This window comes from Micrasema longulum, unplaced genomic scaffold (assembly GCF_059751315.1).
Source record: "Micrasema longulum isolate JH-2025_06_02 unplaced genomic scaffold, ASM5975131v1 h1tg000554l, whole genome shotgun sequence".
In the NCBI taxonomy this organism is placed as follows: domain Eukaryota; kingdom Metazoa; phylum Arthropoda; class Insecta; order Trichoptera; family Brachycentridae; genus Micrasema; species Micrasema longulum.
Genome location: NW_028277750.1, coordinates 190,300 through 208,153, shown reverse-complemented (window position 1 = coordinate 208,153; position 17,854 = coordinate 190,300). Strand labels below are relative to the sequence as shown.

The 17,854-nt window shown below is 31.8% G+C and overlaps 1 protein-coding gene across 3 annotated transcripts in view; it reads right to left on the bottom strand.

Annotated features, from left to right (window-relative positions):
• Itpr (Inositol 1,4,5,-trisphosphate receptor) overlaps positions 1 to 17,854 on the bottom strand; it is a 151,510-nt gene that overhangs the window by 60,976 nt on the left and 72,680 nt on the right. For 2 of the 3 annotated variants that reach the window (XM_088228019.1, XM_088228020.1), the window contains exons 23-29: positions 12,148 to 12,236; positions 10,668 to 10,802; positions 9,592 to 9,860; positions 8,519 to 8,678; positions 5,310 to 5,457; positions 2,854 to 3,068; positions 1,689 to 1,817 (exon numbers count right to left, since the gene is read on the bottom strand). In XM_088228019.1, coding sequence (XP_088084145.1) covers positions 1,689 to 1,817; positions 2,854 to 3,068; positions 5,310 to 5,457; positions 8,519 to 8,678; positions 9,592 to 9,860; positions 10,668 to 10,802; positions 12,148 to 12,236 — 1,145 coding nt within the window. The remainder of the gene's footprint in view (positions 1 to 1,688; positions 1,818 to 2,853; positions 3,069 to 5,309; positions 5,458 to 8,518; positions 8,679 to 9,591; positions 9,861 to 10,667; positions 10,803 to 12,147; positions 12,237 to 17,854) is intronic. The other variant, XM_088228021.1, reaches the window with a different exon arrangement.

The following is a 17,854-nucleotide window of genomic DNA, read 5'->3' as shown; positions in this document are numbered from 1 at the left end:
TTTTTACTGTAAAAATAACATCTACGTTTTTTTACAATATTTGAGTTTGTCCAAATGTTTGTAGAGGAGGTGAAATCCAGTCTTTTGTCTACAAACATTTGGACAAACTCAAATATTGTAATAAAACCAACTGGTCCAAGAAGAAGTTTAAAAATAGGAAAATTGTTTTCAGGCGTTGCCTAGTATGTGAAATAATTCAGTCAAATGAATGTCTTCACAACAATAAAGGTTTCAGCTCTTTAACTTCACTAAAATCAATAAATGGAAGAATTAAAGAAGAATTAAAGAAATATGGATGTTCAAACATAGGCAAAATGGGGAATGTTACACAGTGTGTAGAGTGGCCACTTAAACCAGCCATTGACAGGTCATAAGCCCTGTAAATGCCTAGACTTCCATATTCCCTTCTTTGAGGTATTCTCCATCCCTATTGTAATTTGTTAATTTACGTCTTTAATTTGAACAAAGAAATTGTCAACAGAAAAGAGCTTAAACATGTTTTTCTAATAATGCGAATCTCAGAGAAAATATATCTGTACCTCAGAGGCAGACGGATGCAAATCCAAACATCAAATGTTCAAAACAAGCCTAAAGAATCTACTTTCTCTAGGTAATTTCTCATAGTTTATAGCATTTATTTGTATTTTCAGTATCTTAATACATTGGTTTTTTCATTATAATGCTTACATTTCTTCAAAATCAATGGACATGATCATAAGCTGGATAGGAAAATGTCATTTCACCAAATTCTGGATTAGCATCCGTCTGCCTCTGAGGTACAAATATATTCCTTGGAATACAAAGTAAATCAGTAGGCGGTAATTAAAAAATAATGTAAAAATAATTCATATTGCACCCAAAGGCCATAAACTTGACAAATTAGAAATTCTCGAAATTAATAGATTAAAAAATAAACCCGACGTAGAATTACTTAATGAACAGATAACACATGTGCATTCCCCATTACTTTACCCATTGTAATATAATTTTACTAATGACTTTTTACCCTTTGTTTTTCAGAAATCATTATTTACAAAACCACACTCACGAAGGATGGGACACCAACAATAAAATAAAATACTTAAACTCATTAAAATAACATTATATCCATTCATTAGTTAACCCATAGAAAATTTGTCGATAATGATCCTTAAGATAAAAATAACTTTATTTAATTTACTTACATATAACTTTGAATTATGTATCCTTACCTCTGTTCTGAATAAATACATTTAACTTTTTAATAAAGATACCAGTCTCGAAGATGTCGCGAAAGCGATGAAACCGGTCACTGGATATTCCAAATTTGTGGATTAAAGTATCACTCGTGTTTTATTTATATAATAAATTACAATGAACTTCCATCAAGAATTTTCACTTACAAACTTAAATAGTACAGTAGTTTACGTTTGTTTAGATAAAATACTTTAAAATCATATATAACTTAAATAACAAAAAATTTGGTAAATAAAAACGGTTGTGGTCCTGTGGCTAGTGTCTCGGACTCACGGACCAAAGGTCTGTGGTTCGAATCCCACTCTACCCCAACTTGATTCCATTTTCTAAAAGCGAGTTATTTATTAACTCGTTGAAAATGGCCCTCCAAATTAAATATTTAAGTAAATCATCATCTTTGACAGGCACGGCACTCTGTTATGAAAATGAATTTCTGTAGTTGGAAGACATACCTGCAGCAGTTCGAGGACAATATTGTGGACTCCGATATTCCTCAAGAGACGCTGTTCGTGTCTTCGGGGACGTCCCTCGGCAGCTGCTGAACGGCCTTGAACGCAGAACTTGTTCATGCGGAGCAAAATCTAAAAGAAAAATTTCATTTTGTTTGTTTTCAGAAAATATTATATTTACATTACAATCTGACATTTAAGTTTGTTATTCTGCTAAATTTGATTTCAGGCACATAATTTGTCGGCAGGTTTTCATATATATTTTCAGTATTATAAACTTAACTTAAACTAATAATTTTAATTGACATATTATACGATCCTTCCGTGCCAAAAGAATAGAAATTACACCATCAATTGTAATAGAAAATGAAAAACTTAATGAAGTCACTGAAATTAAATATTTAGGTGTAATGTTGGATTCAAAACTTACATTTCACCAAAACGCTAAGATGGTAATAAATAAGATTGCAAAAAAAATATCAATTTTGGGAAGGATCAGAAGATTTATTGATAAGGACTCCTGCAAAACTATTTACAAAGCAATTATTGAACCACACGTTAACTACTGTAGTAGCATTTTATTTTTATCAAACAAAGAAAACATAGATAAACTAACTGTATTACAAAATAAAGCCTTTAGAATCATTTTGAAAAAAAACAGATATACGAGGGTAAAGTCGATGGTAAATGAAATGAAATTATTAACATATAAACAAAGAATATTTTACAATACAATGATATTTGTTCATAAAATTATAAACTCTAATAAAAAAACAGAATTTTGGAAAAAAATTGATCGGAACCAGCATGAACACAATCACAATACTAGAGAAAAGAACAAAATTAGACTTCCATTTAGAAAAAAGGCAAAGTCACAAAATTCAATTTTATTTAAAGCAATTAAAAAGTATTACGAAATGGAAAAAAATATTTATGAAGAAAAAAACATATCAAAATTTAAAATAATGGTCAAGACATATGTGATAAACAATTTATAAATTAAATATATTTGCAATGTTATTATTAGAACACACATAACAATATGTATGATATGTGTGCCCTATTTTAAGATTTAAATAAAAAAATTAAAAAAAGGGAGGTATCCAGGGTCCCCCAAGACAACATATTCTTTCATTCACTTTTACAGCTGAATTCGACCATTACAGACCTGCTTGATCTTCCCGTACTCCGTCTGGTGGTCCACAAGGTGTGCGGGCGTGGTGGGCCCCCCGTCCTCCCCCAGGAGGCAGTCTGAGGAGACGTCGCGCAGTAGAGGCGGAGGCGCGCGGCGCCGCGCTCCCGAGCCCCCTCCTTTCGGGGGCGGAGACGTGGCTAGCCCGTCCCCCTTCCCCGATTCGTCATAGTCCTTGGAACTCTGAGTCACTGAAAATAATACAACGGTGAACCTACTTTTGGAAACTCTGCACGCACAAAAGTTTCCTGTTTGATTCCTTGTGAGATCACAATTTATTTAAATGGTAACCAGATTCTTGGTTTGTGCCGCAATTTCATGTATTTTATCAGCATATGCAACAACTTGCTAGAATGAATCTTTCCGAAACTTCTAGATGTAGGTTCTGCAGTGCAAGTGAGGAAACACCTATACACATGCTATATGAATGTGATGCTTTACATCATAAAAGGAGCCTCATGAGCCAACACATGTTTCAATAATTTGTCTCACTCTGTTCCATTGCAATATTGCGTATTGTATATTTTTCAACTTATTTTTAAATGTACCTACACTTAAGATGATATTTAGTTTTATATAAATTACCCTTACACTGTATAATATTCACCAGTCTGAAAATGCCCATTAGAGGGTGAAAGCGCTAATTGGTCAAAATAAATAAGTGGAAGTGTACCAAGTATTTTTTAAATTAATAAGTTATATGTAAATATAAGTTATTACATCATTACAATGGAATTCCATCAAGAATTGTCAATAAATAATTTAAATGAAAAAAACATTAATTTATTGTTTTTTTTAAATGTTAGTTTACAAATTGATTACTTTCTATCAGTCTATCAATACCTTTTAATGAGTAATTTTTTCTCTCTATATATTATTTTCAGTTGCATGTATTTTTTCATTTTCATGTATTTTTTCAGTTACATATACTTTAAAAAATTATTATATTTCCATATATTATTCAATTTTGTATTAATTATCTTAAGACATCTCTAAAATAAAATATGCTGTATTTTATGCTTTAAAAATAAATGCTGTCTACCTCAAGTAAGCTCAATTCTATGTTCTGGCAAAAACAGCCAGACCGCTTTCACACAAAAAGCTGTAATAATCACCTTTTGAAAATAGCGTCGATCACAAAAACGGCATTTCTCAATTTGCAGAAAACACCCACAACACTAGAAAAATCTTACGGTACTTTAAAAATCATTCAAACTGGTCAATACATAATTAGATTCTTGTTTGCAGTATAAAAAAATAATAATTTATTCATTGTTTATCATTTGTCAAAGTCAAAAACATTCAAACTGTTGTGTAGATTTGATTATTCACTTTTTTCATAAAAGTTCTATTATCTCAGTTTCACTTTTCTATGGCTGGCTGCTTTCTGCATAACTGTGTTCAATTTTACTTAATTTTTACTTGATTTTACTTTAATTTTGCTTATTTGTATATTTTTAACCTTCTTTACTGTTTTGCAAAAAAAGATCATAATTGCTTTACAATAAACGCCGATTTATTTGGCACTGAATTGTCTTAGGTCGCATGTATAATAAATAAATGAATAAATAACCCGAAATTTAATATTGCGCAGCTTAACATATTTATTTATTTATTCATATAAAGATACATATAACAAAAAAATAATAACGTATCCCTAACTCTAAGAGGCCAAAAGCCCTGAGTTGAGTTGGGATACAACAAAATAGAAAGTGGAAGCATGCATATTATTAAAGAACACTACAAATAAAAATTATTATAAAAACATAAATTTTAATAAAAATCTGGACAACACTCTTAACAGTACTATATATTATAAATCTATGCAATGTCTCGCAGCTGTCTCCTGCAATGGTCTCTTCCCTTAGACAAAATCCACACTAGCACATTTTAGAATCATTAAGTAGTGCGTGAATCAGATAGAGGAAAAGTTTGCTGGACAATTGATTTACAATATTTTTCTTAGGGACCCAATGAAAATGAAAAATAAAAGGTGAATCCATGAATGCATTTTCTTTTTAAGCAAGGATCTTAAAGCTGACAATCTATTTAACAAAAGTTAGTTGTTGACGCATTTGAACGTTTCCAGCGTGTACTTCCAGGCTATCGCCGACATGTTTCCTGCTAATTTTGAATTCGACAATCATTTGCTACTTGAAATTCATAGCATTAATCAATTTAAAAAATTGAACACGCACAAATGGAATGAAATTTGCCAAGGGAAAAGTTTTTTTTTTAAATAATTGCGTTTTTATGAATTACTCAAATATTTAATTTTGCTGGCCGTTTTCAACGAGTTGTAAATAACTAACTATTAGAAAATGGGAATCAAGTTGGGGTAGAGTGGGATTCGAACCACGGACCTTTGAGCCGTGAGTCCGAGACCCTAGCCACGGGACCACAACTCGATTTCTTTATCTGAAGAAACTCACCATTCATGTTTTGAGCGTGGTCTTCTAAAGGCCCTTTGCTCTTGTAGACCCACAGCTCCGATTTCTCCACACTCTGGCGCAGGATATCCAGGTCCGCCTTTATCTGTTTGTAAGACTCCACGTCGCTGTCAGAAACCAGCAGTTGCACCTAAACGAAGATAGAAAATTTTCAAAGTTACGTTGAACTTTCACATGTCCTGAAAATCACTGACGACCAAAAACTGTCTTCTAGAAGCCACTAATAAACCAAGAACCAAATTAATACAAAACTAACAAGCCTATGAATTTAACCTAGACAACCATTTTAGAATATAGCTTGAAATTTTAAATCACGTGTCATCTCTTTGATCAATAATGGAACAAGAACAGAGTTAGAATGAAAACTTGACCTGGGCAGATTGCTTTTTGTGGACATCTGCCGAATATGGAATCAAATTTACGTAGATGTCGTTTCAGAGGACTTGTCAAGAGTCAATTGAGTGGGCCAGTGAAAACCGGAACAATCGACAATGTGATTACATTGTCGTTTGTTGCTTCCAAAGACCGCTCGAAGTACAGTTCCCGGCATTGTATATCGTACATCGGCGCTTAGAAAGAGTCTGTCGGCCATTTCATCAAACTTGACATTGCAGTGTCGTCTCTGTTGCACGATTTAAATTCCAATCAGAGCAGGGCGGTTAAAGTTTTCATACTCATAATTGTAAGCATTATAAATAATAAATAAAATTATAAACAACTGTGAGCATTTTTATAACTGATGACTTATGAGACGTCAAACGTTGGAGAATAAGTGATCGTTTATTTTTGTTGGATTTTGTTTGATTTACAAATTAAAACTTATTTTTTACATTTAAAAATTGATTAAGGTTGATTTTAAATAAAACTTTTATTTCTTTGGGCAACTTCATTGTATAGTTTCAGTTTCAAAAGTTATATTACAGTAAAAAGTTAAAATATAACTAAAAACTTTCAAATGTCACGAAAGTCATACGTAAAATTATCTTTAAAAAGTCAGAAGCGGGCAAAAACCAAGTTAAAATAGAACTAAAATCTTTCAAATGTCACGAAAGTCATATGTAAAATCATCTTTAAAGAGTCGGAAGCAAGCAAAAATAATTAAAAATATTAGATGACTCAAACCCAGCAAAAAAACTTTCTGCTGTCATAAAAGTCACTAGAGACCAAAAACCGAGTTAAATCACCACCGACCAAGTTACGACATCCTTTGAACTGGCCACAAACAAACTGTCAGTATCAACTGCTCGAATCAGTCTGTATATGGCCGGAGTAATCGCATTCATGAGTCCCTGATGACCCAAAACCAAGTTAGAATATCATTCGCAACTTTCTAAGGTCGCGAAAGTGGCTGATGAGCCAGAACCAAGTCTCTCGCGGTCTTGGAGTGCGAGATTTGTAAATAAATATTTGTCGAGGAGTCTCCGACAAACCTGCTGATGAGAGGCGTGGAACACTAAGGGGTTTCTAAATGCCATCTCTATATCGGCCAAGAGCTCACACCAAGATTCCTGGTTCAAAGAAAGTGGAAAAACATACATAGGTAAGAGATACTCATAATTTTTTGTGCATATATATTATTGCCAAATGGCAATTTTTTCCAACCACACAGTAAAATAACAGGTTTTATTTATAAAAGTTTCAAAACATGTGCAAGAAATAAAAAAAAAATAGAACTAGCAATATGTGTACAGTATTGATACTAGTCTTCAATGGGAAAAGGAAATAACGAGAGAAGAAAAGAGGTTAAGGAAGAGTAAGGAGGTGTTTCTTCAGGCGTTATTTAAACAGAGCTACTGTAGAAACATCTTTAATAGTGGATGGGAGATCACAGTCGAGCAGTTTGGAGACTGTAGTTATTAACACGGAAGTTATTAGAATAAATTGTTGAATATCATTTGTAGTGAACTTTATCATCCAGTGCCCCAAAATAGAACAACATTCTCATCGCATCAAAGGTAGGTCCATTTCCATGCTCCTTTCCTTTACTCAAATTTTCTAACCTTACTCAAAATTAAATGAAATTCATTTTTAAATTATACAGTACGCTTTTTGTTAACATAATTTATGTGCTATAATTTCACAAATATAAAGAAAGAAGAATGACCCAGACATGAAACTCTAACATGTGACAAATTATTTTTCTCTTTTAATGATCTTATAAAAAAATAAAAATTCAAATCATCATAATATTGTAACTTAACGCATCAGAAATTGTTTATTTGAAGCATTTATGGAGGAAGACATAAAAATGTGTTAACTCCAAAACCCTGATTTTGAAGTTACCTAGTTGTGGCAATTAACCCACAATATGACAGAGAAGAAAGAAGAATTATTGTGGTGGGGTGATTAATTTATTTATTCATATTTTTTCTCTTACAAACTATAATTAATAATAAAAATAATGTGACCTCACTGGGATAATTCGTGCCGGGGACACTTAACAATATACTTTTTTTTTAATATTTTTAAATTTGAGAATAAATAAAGAAGACTAACTTAATATACAGAGATAATTAACAAAATGTTCAGACAGTTTTAAACACTACGTATTTATGTTGATAATTAATTTATGTACATATATATTATTTATATTACAAAACGCACAATGAAAGAACAAAAATCTTACATAAGCTATACACTTGTGGAGATTCAATATTGGTTTGGGCGAATGAGACAATCCATTTTACTTCTACCTAGCTCCACTATCCATTTCTTATAGCCTTTTTGAACATTTTGTCGTTACTAATTGTTTTAATAGATAGTGCCATCGTAGTTGCCCTTCTCTCGAAATTCATTTCTTGAAATAGAGACTCTAGATTTGGTAGGAATACTCCAGTAGTGGATAAAAGGCGAGTGTCTGGCGCCTCTAAACCAGAACCAACCAGCTAAGGGAAGGTAACCCCGACAGAAAAATTCACCAGAGAAGGCAACGGGAAACCACTCTGGATATTTTTTCCCAGGAATCGCTATGGCGAGTACATCCAGCAAGCGGTTGTCCTGGCTGCGGAATATAAGAGTGGCATATGACCGAGATGCTTTCGCTGTAGTGATCGCCAACGTCGGGGGACCTGACAAGGCACCGCAAGAAGCTGACTCCAGTAGAGAACAAACAAACGTTTTATTAAGTTTGAGGAACTAGTAGGTAATGTAGAGAATATTTTCCTTATTTGGTACTGCTGATCAAAACTAACCTGCTTGAATGCCTGTAGCACTTCGTGGCGCTGAGAAAAGTGTCGGAAGAGGAGAGTCAGGGCTCCGCTGACCAGGGCTGGAGCGGAGTGCTGGGCGCAGAGTTGAAGAAGCACGCGTAGAACCACTCGCCCACCCGCCCCATCGAGGTCTAATCCATCCCTGGAAAAAAATATAACTACGATTAAAGGCAAGCCGTTTTTGCTGACATTCCTATATCTTAGTAGAATTCCATCTATAGATGCAATGTATGCGTTGCTTGCCTATGAATTCATTTTTTGTTAATTTATTTTGTTGAATGTCTGCCGCATTATAAAACTTTGTTTCCACCAATCACCAGTGTTGAGCTCCAGATCATTCTCTTTGATGCGCCTGAACTACTGAGCTTAATAAAATTAATTATCCCAACTAGAAACCTCAGACAAAACTTGCTTTTTAATACCGATAACCATAGAACTAACTCGGTAGTCAGATGGCAGAAGGGACCATCTGTAATTTTCAAAAATGTTCATAAGAGCTGAAATAAGACTCAATTTAAAGACTTCGATCCACAAACTAAAATATTTTAGTGTTATTTTGAAATAACAAATTACCATTTAAATAATGCTGTTTTTTTTTTTTTTTTCTATGTGTATTTACCGAAATATTTATTAAAACTTTTGAAAACTAAAACACAGAAAAAAATACAGATGGTCCCTTCTGCCATCTGACTACCGAACTATGGTTTTCATTCCCCTATGTCCAGAATTCTTAGGTCTGCCAACAAACATACCAGTCTTGATTGCTTTGATAACAAGTTGTCTTCTTTCAAACGATCACTGAATCAAATTCAATTATAAACACCTCTCTTCCGCTTCCACTCCCACCAAGTCTACAATATACCGTTGTGTCTTTCTACTTTCTTTTATAATAATTGTCTATGTATACATATGACCTTAAAAATTCCCATTGGGCGTATATATAAATATATAAATAAATAATTAGTCCTATGTTTGTCTGTGTAATAAATAATAAGGCAAATTTGCCCCTATCGGCAAAAGTCAGAGAGAGATACAATAATATAATTAATTCTTACCTGCAGCTGAATATTCCTTCCGCCTGCACTCCCACAGCCTCGAGGTCCACGATCCTGATCCCTCCCGACAGAGGTTCCTTCCCCTCCAGGCCCTTGGTGGGGCCCGGCGCAGCGCTCGGGATCGAGTCCCGGCTGCCGTTGCTCTCCCCCCGGCCCCTGTCGGTGGGGGCCGAGGACGCAGAGCTGCGCCGCTCGGAGTCGTCAAACTCACGCTTGAAGATGGACAGGAGGCAGCTGATGCGGTAGTCGAGTCGAACATCGAGGATGAACTGAAAGAAAATCGGCAATATATCAATAGGGTTTGTAAGTGAAAATTCTTGATGGAAGTTCATTGTAATTTATGGGACACCAACAATAAAATAAAATACTTAAACTCATTAAAATAACATTATATCCATTCATTTGTTAACCCATAGAAAATTTGTCGATAATGATCCTTAAGATAAAAATAACTTTATTTAATTTACTTACATATAACTTTGAATTATGTATCCTTACCTCTGTTCTGTATAAATACATTTAACTTTTTAATAAATATACCAGTCTCGAAGATGTCGCGAAAGCGATGAAACCGGTCACTGGCTATTCCAAATTTGTGGATTAAAGTATCACTCGTGTTTTATTTATATAATAAATATCAATAGGGTATTTGTTATAGGCAGGCAGCCTTTAATAGTGACTCCAATGTTTAACTCAAACTAAATTTTTAAAGACTAAATTTGCATTCAACAATAAATAATTATTCACACACTTCACACCAAACAAATATACATGAAAATCGCACACGGCAAAATCAAAGAAAGTTAATCATGTTTAAGTAAATGATGGAACACATATTTATTCAAATTTATTTCAAACAGAGAGGTAAAACACTTTTAAGAAGGGATGTGGAAATCTAGGCATTTACAGGGCTTACGGCCTTTCATTGGCTAGTTAAGTGGCCACTTTACACACTGTGTAACATTCACCATTTTTTTTAACATTCTAAAAAAGCTTTTGTATGATTAAGGTGTTTCATACTCTTTTTCCAACCCTGTGGAGAAATGATGTAAAGCTAATGGAAAAAAAAAAATTACCTGTAATATTTCGATGATCTTCAACTTGGTGTCCATTACTAGAGGATGCTCTCTCGCCATAGCCATAGAAGAGGCTGATCTCTGCAACTTCCCAGCTGGAGATCCGCTTCCTGGCTGCGCATTCTGGCTGCTCATCTAAGAAGGAAGAAATTGACTTCAATGTGGAAGTTCAATATTGCCGATGCTCATAGACTCCAATGCATAGTTCACACAAGGACAGAACAATACTGTCTTGTCCAATAGTTTTACCACACATTCGCCTGAGAGATAGCATTTTGACAGCATTCAGCCTACTTTCATCCCTGTTTCCTAGTCCATACTTCGCTCCCATACATCATTGTTGCAATGTTATTGTTAATTACATACAATACTAGTGGACCCGACAGACGTCCTGCTCGAAAGTTGGCTTGCCTGCTATTGGCTTGGAAAAATACTTTTCATTGATAAGTAGGTACCTAGGTACTTATTTGTGATTAAATTCCAAAACTAAAAATTGTTAATATTCAAATATTGAATTTAAATAGGTACCTAGGTACTTGTTTATGATTGAATTCCAAAACATAATATAAATATTTTTTCAAATATGGCATTTTTTTGCAAACGTCAAACTCCGGTCTTCCTATCAACAGAGGGGTGTACTTATGATGGAATACGATTTAAAAAATGCATTGAATTTAATATTATTCTACTATGACCAAAATTCAAGCAAAAAGAAATAAATGGGTAAAAACAATTGAGATCCACAAAAAACAAATGCCGTTTGTAAACATTCAAAAACAAACTTTTTATGCACAAAAAACAACATCTTTCCATTTTTTTGCAAATGCATCCAAAGTAAAAGTAAAAGTATACAAAGTTAGTAAAGAAAATATATTACATATTAAATAAATAGATATAAGTTTATGCATATAAAAATGTTATTTTCATGTACTCGTAAATATTTTTCAATAATCAAAGAATTTTTTTTAAAGAAAATTTAGTTATTGTAAATTGGGCGGGATTAGGACAAGTATGCTTGAAGAGAGGATAAGGAGGGGAAGGGAGATGTACATATTTATTATTATAATGTCTACCAAGTTACATTATGCATTTTTAGTGTAAATTTTAAGTCTGACAGAGTGATGTTTGTGTAATCTGTCTTTCAATTTTGTATTGTACACTGAAAAAGTCCTACGAAAAAAAGCATTTTTAACATACAATGTTTTACTTATTGGTACATGAAACAAACGAGCAAATTCAGTCGGTCCCGTCTTCCTCGTAATAACCAAGTTCGACTGTATATAAAAATATATTTAAATAAACATACAAAATAAAAATTGAAAGTTACATTCAGTTTTTATTTTTTTTAAACATGAGTAAGTGGAAAATAATAAATATAAAAATAAATACTATAAATGGTGAGCTGCGCATAATCGCTTATATGGACGATTCGCCCCTGACATACATAGTTAATATAAAACCAGTTAAATATCAAACTCACTGTTACCATAGACCTGGACATTGGTCCCAGGGCAAGTGATGTCATAACAGCTCCCATATCTCCGAGAGATCTCAAAACACCGCCCTCAGCTGTAAAAGGAAATTATACAAATAACAAATAAAATAAAGCATAACGTCGACAGAAATCCATCACAAACTCCAATTAGATCGTTTTGTAGAAGAGACTTTAAAACATATTTTTTAACGTGTTTTTAACATATAAATCTTACTTTACAATCATATGTATAACGTTTTTTTTTGTTTTAATATATTGGTGGTATTACATACGAGATGATGGATTGCCATCGAAGATAAATATATTAATTTATGTAAACAATTGTTATTTATTTTTATTGATTTATGTGAACATTTTATTAAGTATTTGTATATAACCACTTATAGACTTTTCTATGTCTACTGGTTTCGAGACGTACCCGTTTCAGGACACCAATTAAAGCAACATGCAAACCAGACTATACACTTATATATTCTTAATTTTATGAATGCTTTTTATGACAAAATTAAATTCACTCAAGAAGTCTAAAAAGACAATAAATTAAATTTTCTAGATTTGTGACGGTGAAAGACAGTAAATAAATAAAAACAATAAATTAAATTTTCTAGATTTGTGACGGTGTATAGCGGGTTTCGCATGTTAGTTTAATTGGTGCCCTGACGAAGAGACGGGCATGTCTCAAAACCGGTAGACATAGAAAAGTTGGTAAGCGGTTATATACAAATATTTCAACATAATCATCATTCCCTTACAGCACCAAATGGTGCATAGGGCACTGCATTGGTACACCAATTGCAGCGAATCTTGTTTTTTTTTTTTAATTTATTTCAACAGAGAGGGCAAATATCGTTGAGAAGGTAATATGGAAGTCCCTCTCTGTTGAAATAAATTTAAATATGAACAACTCCCTAGGGAGGAAATCCAGCCAGTCTGCAAGCATTTGGACATACTCAAACATTGTTGTTTTTTTTTGTTACATGAAGGCAAAATGATCAGTCTTACGCTTCAGTACAGAGACTATGAAATATTCTAGTGTAAAAACACCCTTTTAAAATGGTAATGGTCAAAATAGCTTTGTCTTCAAAGGTGTAAAAAATTATAATAATCTTCCCAATGAACTAAAAACTATTAAAAATAATATATCAATAAATAAATTTAAAGTACATCTAAAGAAATTTTTTGAACACGTGTAAAAACTACATTAAATTTTAATTAGTATGAATGTTCAAATATGGGCAGAATGGTGAATGTTACAGTGTGTGTAAAGTGGCCACTTAAACCAGCCAATGACAGGTCGTAAGCCCTGTAGATGTCTAGACTTCTATTTTACCTTCCTTAAAATGTTCTTCATTTTTGTTGTATTATGTTAATATTAACAGCTCCCCAGGGAGTTGAATCCAGCCCTTGTCTTAAAACATTTGGACAAACTCAAAATATTGTTTTTTTTACAATTTTTTTTTTTTTTTTATTTTTCAAAAATATTTACAAAAAATTCTTAAAATTAAAGTCCTGCTGAGTTGCATACATACAACTCGTCAGCAGGTTCTTATAAATTACATTAATTATTTACACTTAGCCTACATTAACAATAATTTTACTTGAAAAACAATTACAGATTACATTTTGAAAAATTAAAAACTATCACTAATACAAAAAACTTTTTTCTAATAACCATAATTTGAGCAAACGTCGAACTCCTGTATTTAACTCAGTATTTTTAATATTGTTTGGTAACATATTAAATATTTTAGGTATACTGTATTGCAGTGTCCTTTTGCCATATTTATTGCAGTATCTAGGAACAGCTAGCCCTTCCATACTAGTAAACCTGGTGTTGTAATCATGTACCAACTTGAGTTTATACTCGGAGTGCGACGCATGCTGACAAATTAATTTGTACCAAAGTAGAGCCCTAACAGATAATTTATTTACAGATTTATACATTAATGATATTGAAATATTGTGTCTCTGGCGGTATACATCTTTATGTAGTAGCAATTTGATCATAGAATTTTGCAAGGTTTGAATAAAATTAATATTAGTTTCACTTGATAACCCCCAGGAAGTTATGGCGTATCGTATAATTGATTCAGAGAGAGATAAATAAATAATTCGTAAAGTATTAACAGGGACATAATATTTTAATATGTACATTCTATTACTTATTGCTCTTAATCGCTTACACAATTTTCGAATATGTACATCCCATTTAAAATTACAATCTATAGTTAAACCTAAATAAACATACTGCTCAATATTTTCAATATTTTCACACATGCACGGTTGCGTAATATCACTATGGATACACGTATAGTTATGTGATAAAATTGACGGTGTTGTGTGAGTTTTATAGTTCGGTGATCTTATGTGCATAAGTTTGGTTTTCTTTGAATTAATTATTAAACCTGCATCATGGGACCATTTTTGCAGGTTTAAAAAGTCTTCTTGCAATAATTTCTCTGCAGTTTTGAGGTCCTTATGAGACACAACTAAAGCAGTATCATCGGCGTATACATAGTGTTTGACATTATTAAATAGTTTATACATGACTGTCACATATATTATATACAAGGTAGGGCCCAATATTGATCCTTGTGGCACCCCCGAAGAAACATGTTCTATTTTACTATTTTCATCTAATACTTTGACACATATTTTTCTATTAGTTAAATAATTTTTGAAAAGTTTTAAAAGGTTTCCTCTGATTCCAATGTCATTTAATGTGTCTATTAATTTTGAATGGTTAATTGTATCAAATGCCTTTGAATTGTCGATAAATAGAACAAGGGTGTGATATTTTTTATTTAGTTCATTATTTATTCCATTTGAAAAGTCTTGTAATAATAATTCCGTACTCTTTTTCTTTTGGAAACCATATTGATATTGATCAATTATAGAAAATTTTGATAAATAATTAATTAATTTTTGAGCTATGTATTTTTCTAATATTTTTTCAAAAACAGGTAAAATACTTATTGGTCGATAGTTACTAATGTCTGAATGTTTACCACTTTTATATATGGGTCTGACTATACTATATTTAAGTAATTCTGGTATTTCCGCTTGGAGTATAATGCAATTAATAAAATGTGTTAATACTGGTCCTAATAAATCAATATGTTTTTTTACATCATACATTCTAATATTATCAAATCCAGCAGATTTACTATTTTTAAATTTTTTAACTATATTAACGACATCTTTTATTTTTGCTCTAGGCAAAAACATGCTCTGCGGTTGTTTGTCAATTGACGCATCAATTGTTTTTTTATTACAATGATGTAGCATGTTATTTATACTTTTTGTAAAATGATCAACAAAATCGTCACTAATATTTTTAGGAGTAGTATCATTCTTTATTAAATATTTATTTATGGTTTCATCGCAAATGCTTTTACTCCTTTTCCCTAACAACTTATTTATTTCGTCCCAAGTTTTCTTAGTATCATTGAAGCAATGTTTGAATTTATTTCCATAAAAAGCAATTTTATTTATCTTAATTAATTTAGTAACAATATTTCTTAACAATTTATACTCTTTTTCATATGATTTATTTGTAGGAGTACTTTTCCATCTTTTATAAAACATGTCTCTATTTCGTATTTTTTCTAATAAATCATTTGTGACCCATTCTTTAATAGCATAGGGTCTAGCTTTTGGTTTAAAATGTATGTTTTTTTTACTTTTTTTATAAATTTCATTGAAGCAGACATATAAGTTATCATAAAGTATAAGACAATTTGATTCTTCTATAAGAGAGTTCCAGTTATATTTCCTTATTTCATAATCAATATGTTTTTGAGATAATATAGACAAACGATTAAAATTATTTTGTTGAGGCATGGATTTATTTTTATCAAATATAATTTGAATTGCTGTTATAAAGTGATCAGCAATCATCGTGTCGGTGACACAAGCAGCTATATTATTTTCACTTATCAATCTAACATAAATATGATCAATACAAGACTTAGTAATTTTGCCACTAACAATCGCTTCCCTAGTTACATCATTTATACACTTTATAAAATAGTTATTTGCAAGTAAGTTTTCATATGATATTATCACAGGATCTTGAGTATTGAGCACATTTAAATTTATGTCTCCCATAAGAATTGCTTCCACATGTTGAAAATTACTTTTAAGAATATGATCTATTTCATTGAGAAAATAAGTTTTATTCATATTTGGAGGTCGATATGCAGCGAGTAGGTTAATTTTGGTTTTATTTTTTAATGTTAGTGTTCCAAAAATATTCTCAAAATTTACAGAACATATTAATTCAGGTTGAAAAACAATATTTTTATCTATGAAAAGCAAAATGCCTCCTCCAGATCTTTTATTTCTACAAAAACTATACGAGTTATATCCCGGAATATTAAATAAGTTGACTAACTCACTTTTTAGAGACGTTTCGCACAGCATTATTACATCAATTTTATCCAAACAATTTTTAAAATATATCATGAATGAGTCCCAATATTTAGTAACAGATCGAATATTAATTTGGACACATGTCAAGTGTGTGACTGTGTCATCTTGTTTCATAATCCAGTCTTCTATTTTATTTGTTCTTGTATAATTGATTTCAATATCTTCATCCATATATGAAAAAGCCATATCTAGTACTCAATTTTTTGCTGCGCAAATAAGAGCATTTTTTTATATATAGGACATGTTTTATCATTTGCTTGATGATTTACAGCATTTTTTTTATCATTTTTTTCATTGTATTTAGAGCAGTTAAGACAGATTGGTGAGCTTTTGTCTTTTTTAATACATTCTCTATAAGAATGATCATCGGCACAAAAAGAACATTTAGGTTTTGTATTATCTTTGTGGAGACATCTAGCAGACGAATGTCCAAAGAATAAACAGTGAAAACACTGCAGTAGAGGGTTTGCATCCTCAACATATATCCTTTGATAGCCCAAATATAATTGACCTTTATTTACCAAAAGTCTTCTCAATGCACAATCGGTTTCTACAATATAATTTGAAGTATCGTTGTATTTACTCTTAATAATTTTCTTTATTTCAAAATGCGCATCCTTAATTATTTTTATTTCTTCATTTTGACCCATCAAATCATTGAATAAATGCTCTTTTTCATATTCATTAAACACACCTTTCAAAATCACTGTAGGTTTTCTTTTCTTCATCTCCTGGGCCTCGACATCATCCAATTCCTTGGTTATAATTTCACTAAGTTTTTGAGCATCAGCCTTATTAGAACACTTAACAATTAGTCGATTTTTCGATATTTTTTTTATTCCATACACTTTTATACCGAATTTAGATATTTTAACGCCTTCTGTTAACTTTTTTTGTAAACTCTCAGCTGTTTCATTTATTTTTGTAGGCGTTATTAAAACAGAATAGTCATTTCGAAAGTTTAGACTATTTCTATCTACCTTCGCCTTATTGAGAGTACCCATATTTAGAGTAAGTTTTCTTGCATAACTATCTTCTGCGAGCATTTTATTCGTATTCATATTTTCAATTTGTTTATTTTTTTCTCCCATATCAACAGCTATGTGACCCATCAAAGCAAGTATTTTATTTGCTTTCAAATTCACTATATTTTGTTGATCCTTGCTAAATTTTTTTGATGGATCCTGTGTGGCAAGTATTAATTCCTCAATTATTATTTTAGTTTCCTCAAGTAAAGTATGTGGATTCATTTTTAATC